The sequence below is a fragment of the Populus trichocarpa genome, chromosome 3 (genome assembly GCF_000002775.5).
Source record: "Populus trichocarpa isolate Nisqually-1 chromosome 3, P.trichocarpa_v4.1, whole genome shotgun sequence".
In the NCBI taxonomy this organism is placed as follows: Eukaryota; Viridiplantae; Streptophyta; class Magnoliopsida; order Malpighiales; family Salicaceae; genus Populus; species Populus trichocarpa.
The window spans coordinates 18339905-18343398 of NC_037287.2; the positions used below are offsets into that span (position 1 = coordinate 18339905).

The window sequence follows — 3494 nt, forward strand, 5'->3', positions numbered from 1 at the left end:
AGATAAAAAAAATTAATTTTTTTTTATAAATAATATGATTGAATCACAATTTCAATTGTGATCTTAGTTATAAAAATGATGCAGCAAAAAAAGAAGATCTAGAAATTAGGAAGACAATTTAGATATTAAAAAAAATAATCTATAATATTTTAAATTTATTTTATTAATAAGTATAAATTAATTAATGAAAAAAAAGTTTTAAAATAGGGTTGATTAGCGTTTAAAAGATAGGAAGTTTTAGTAAAAAAAATCTTGAAAAAAAAAAGAAAGAAACAGAAGTACGAAACGAGTGCAAGTAAAAAAGTGGCGTGACACGCAATGATTCCCTACAAACGGAAGTACCAAGTGGCCACCTCTCCATGGACCTTTCTTAACATAAACGCGAAGAGGAGAGGAGAGGAGAGGAGAAGTAGAGGAATCCATGGACCTTAGCATTTCTTGCCACTCCTTCACCTCATTTTACCAGCAAATTACATCTCCAAACTCCAGTTCTCTTAAATGCCGCTGTGTTAAAACGACATCGGAGCTACAAACTTCAGTAGGAGTGAACGATCGAACGGGCAACTCTCCGTCGATTCCACCTCGTAAAGTCACTGTTCATGATCGGCAACGAGGAGTGGTTCACGAGTTCCTTGTTCCAGAGGTACGGAATTTAGACTCTGTTTGTTTCCCGGGAAAAAAAATACTACTAATATAGATAGCTTGCAAGTGAATCGAATTGCTGTTATAATTGAATCAGGAGATTAAATGCTATGTTGTTTGTGCTTTGGGTGGGAATGCAGAACCAGTATATATTGCACACAGCGGAATCACAGAACATCACGCTTCCATTTGCTTGCAGGCACGGTAATATTGTTCTCTGATATCACACTATTGTATAGAATTGCTCGACTTTTTGATGTTTTTGTCACACCCACACTGTGTATACATATAAGAAAGTAGATTTTAGAGGACAGAGTTATTACTTCACCAAAACCAGATGGCTATGGTCCAATAATATAACAATTAAACTGTGCCTGCCTATTATCAGGAAATGTTTTCATGTGACTGCATGCTGCTTCGAGTGTTTTTTTTTTTTAATGAGCTGCTTCTGCATTCATTTACGGTGATAGCCAGCAAAGGCTCTCAAACTTGAGGGCCTGTACCTTGTATCTTCTTCTTCCTGGCAAATAAGCTTCATCGTATAGCAGTGAGGCCAATTATTGTCACCTTTGGACCTGTTTCCATTTGGCATAAATGTGTGTCCTAAGGTTCAATCCAGAGGATTAATGAAGTTTTACATTTTATCGTTACGAGTTTGCCATGGAACGATCTGAAAGACTCATGGTCAAATTATAAGATTTGGGCATTTAAAGTTTTTCTGGTCAGATATGATGTACTGTCTCCCTTGGTATGGTCTTTAATTTTAGCTTATTATGAAATCGAGTGGGGAGGGAGAAAAGAAAAGGAAAGAAGCGCATTCACACCTTTTATCCAGTAATCATCTTCTCCAACGAATAATTGCCCTTTCGCTCTCTGTTTGTTTGTTTGTTTATTTATCAATTCTTTCTTAGCTTTGTTTTGGTGTATTAAGTAACTTATAGCTCACTGCAGTATGGCGTTTTCAGTGTCAATTAAACCTAGAACTTAAGTTTATACAGAAGAAAGTGCTAGTTTTATTAGATCTCTTGCATGTGTGTTAAACCCTAGCAAATCAATATAAAAACTTACTTTACACTTTCTGATAGGCCATTTGGTGATCATTTTTTTCTGATTTTTTTCTGGAGACAGGGTTGCCTGTGTATTTACCCTGCAGCCTATGGCTCTTGCTATTTTCTGGTTAAAATTGTTCGAGATAAAATGCTATGTGCTTGCAGGTTGTTGCACTAGTTGTGCTGTACGTGTAAAATCAGGACAACTTAGACAGCCAGAAGCTCTAGGGATCTCTGTTGAGTTGAAGTCGAAGGTCTGTGCCCTTTATTTTGTATTTCTTTTTATTGCAGTAACAAAAAGATTCTAAACATGACCTTTAATTTAGATTTACGGACATTGTGCTCTAGGGACCTTGTAGAAGGGCAGATTTTTGGATGTGCTCTTTACACCAACGTTGCACAATTTGTAGAGGCAACAACCTAAAATTCTGTTTAGTGGATGAGAGAGTTCAGGGGGGAAAAAAAAGGACGAAAAAGACAACGAAATTCTGAATTGCATATACCAAGCCTCTCAATAAAGCACGGTATGATTTCCTGGAATAAATATTAATATAAACTAAAAGGGTTCTTTCTTTTATTTATTTTTTCAATATATCATGCTGATGCAATGTTTTTTTTTTTAATTTGATCCTTGAACTTTTATTTTGTATAAATAAATTATTTTAAGCACTTGTACATTTATTTTGGGGAGGGTTGAATTCTAAAATAGAGGACCAAAGTGAAAATCATGGATAACATAAATGGCGACATTGCAAGTTGTTTGGAAAGTATATTTTCATCCCTTATCTTTTTTTGTTGTTAGATGACCGATCCTTTTAATCTTGACAAATTACATTTTGGTATTAAATTTTATTTTTCTTGTTTTTCTGTTTTTTTTTTCATAGAGGAGTCACTGGATTGCAATAAAAAGAGAGAAAGCTTTTTTTTATTTTTTGACAATTATGATCACCAAACATGTTAAAATTGGTGTCAACGGGTTCTACTAAGCGAGAAGAGTCTTATAATAGTTGTTTTAAGTTTCAATGTAGCCTAAAAAACTAGAATTAAGTCAAGGATGAAATGTTTTTTCCGGTTTGATTTTGTGGTTTAGAGTGTTTTTTGAGTTTATTAGGTTAACATGTTGGTTTCTTAGTATTCTAAGGGTGTTTGTACGATGTTGTGTGGTTGAAATGGGTTGAAAAATAATTTTTAGGGTAAAAAACCGATAGGCTCAATTCTCCAGTCATCATACTTGTGGCTGGAATCTGGGCTGGTAGACTACACGTTGTATGACTATTTTCCCCAAAAACAACAGAGGTGGTTGACAAGTTATCATCCCTTTAAAAAAATATAAAAAAAAAGCCCAGGCACACGGGCCTGGGCTTTTCTTGTGATGATACTTTTTTATTTCAATTAATACCTACCTTTTATGTCTATTTTTTTTAACTATTTCTTAAGTTTTTTTTTTAATTAATACCCCTCCCTCCCATGTCAATTTTCTTGGCTTATTTAGCTATTTTTTTGAACATTGATTATTGTTTTTTAATTATTTTGAATGTGTTTAATTTTTAATGAGATTAGTATGTATATATATAATTCAACAAACATAATTCAAATTCAAGATAAATTAATTATAAATTATACAATACAAATACAATGTCAAACAAATATAGTTTTAAAATTTAAAATATTTATAAATAGTCAGGATTAAATAGATCTTTAACTTAAAGTAATTCAACTTAAACAAAATATTAAAATATTATGAAAGTAAAATGTTTTAACACAAATATTTTAAATATAAAACTAGATCAATGTTATCAAGAC

The 3494-nt window shown here is 32.7% G+C and overlaps 1 protein-coding gene across 1 annotated transcript; it reads left to right on the forward strand.

Moving 5' to 3' along the window:
- Positions 1-323: 323 nt before the first annotated feature.
- On the forward strand, positions 324-2235 carry LOC18097130 (ferredoxin-1, chloroplastic). The gene is made up of 4 exons (XM_024597306.2): positions 324-643; positions 783-846; positions 1857-1945; positions 2040-2235. Exons 1-4 carry the CDS (start codon positions 422-424, stop codon positions 2181-2183), a joined length of 519 nt encoding a protein of 172 aa, XP_024453074.2. The 5' UTR covers positions 324-421; the 3' UTR covers positions 2184-2235.
- The last annotated feature ends 1259 nt before the right edge of the window (positions 2236-3494 follow it).

What these genes read in the sequence shown, in the direction of transcription:
- LOC18097130 (XM_024597306.2), top strand. Translation starts at nt 422, where the DNA reads ATGGACCTTAGCATTTCTTGCCACTCCTTCACCTCATTTTACCAGCAA. An exon ending in TCCATTTGCTTGCAGGCACG is followed by an intron (nt 847 to 1,856) that starts GTAATATTGTTC and finishes ATGTGCTTGCAG; the next exon opens with GTTGTTGCACTAGTTGTGCT. An exon ending in CTGTTGAGTTGAAGTCGAAG is followed by an intron (nt 1,946 to 2,039) that starts GTCTGTGCCCTT and finishes ATTGTGCTCTAG; the next exon opens with GGACCTTGTAGAAGGGCAGA.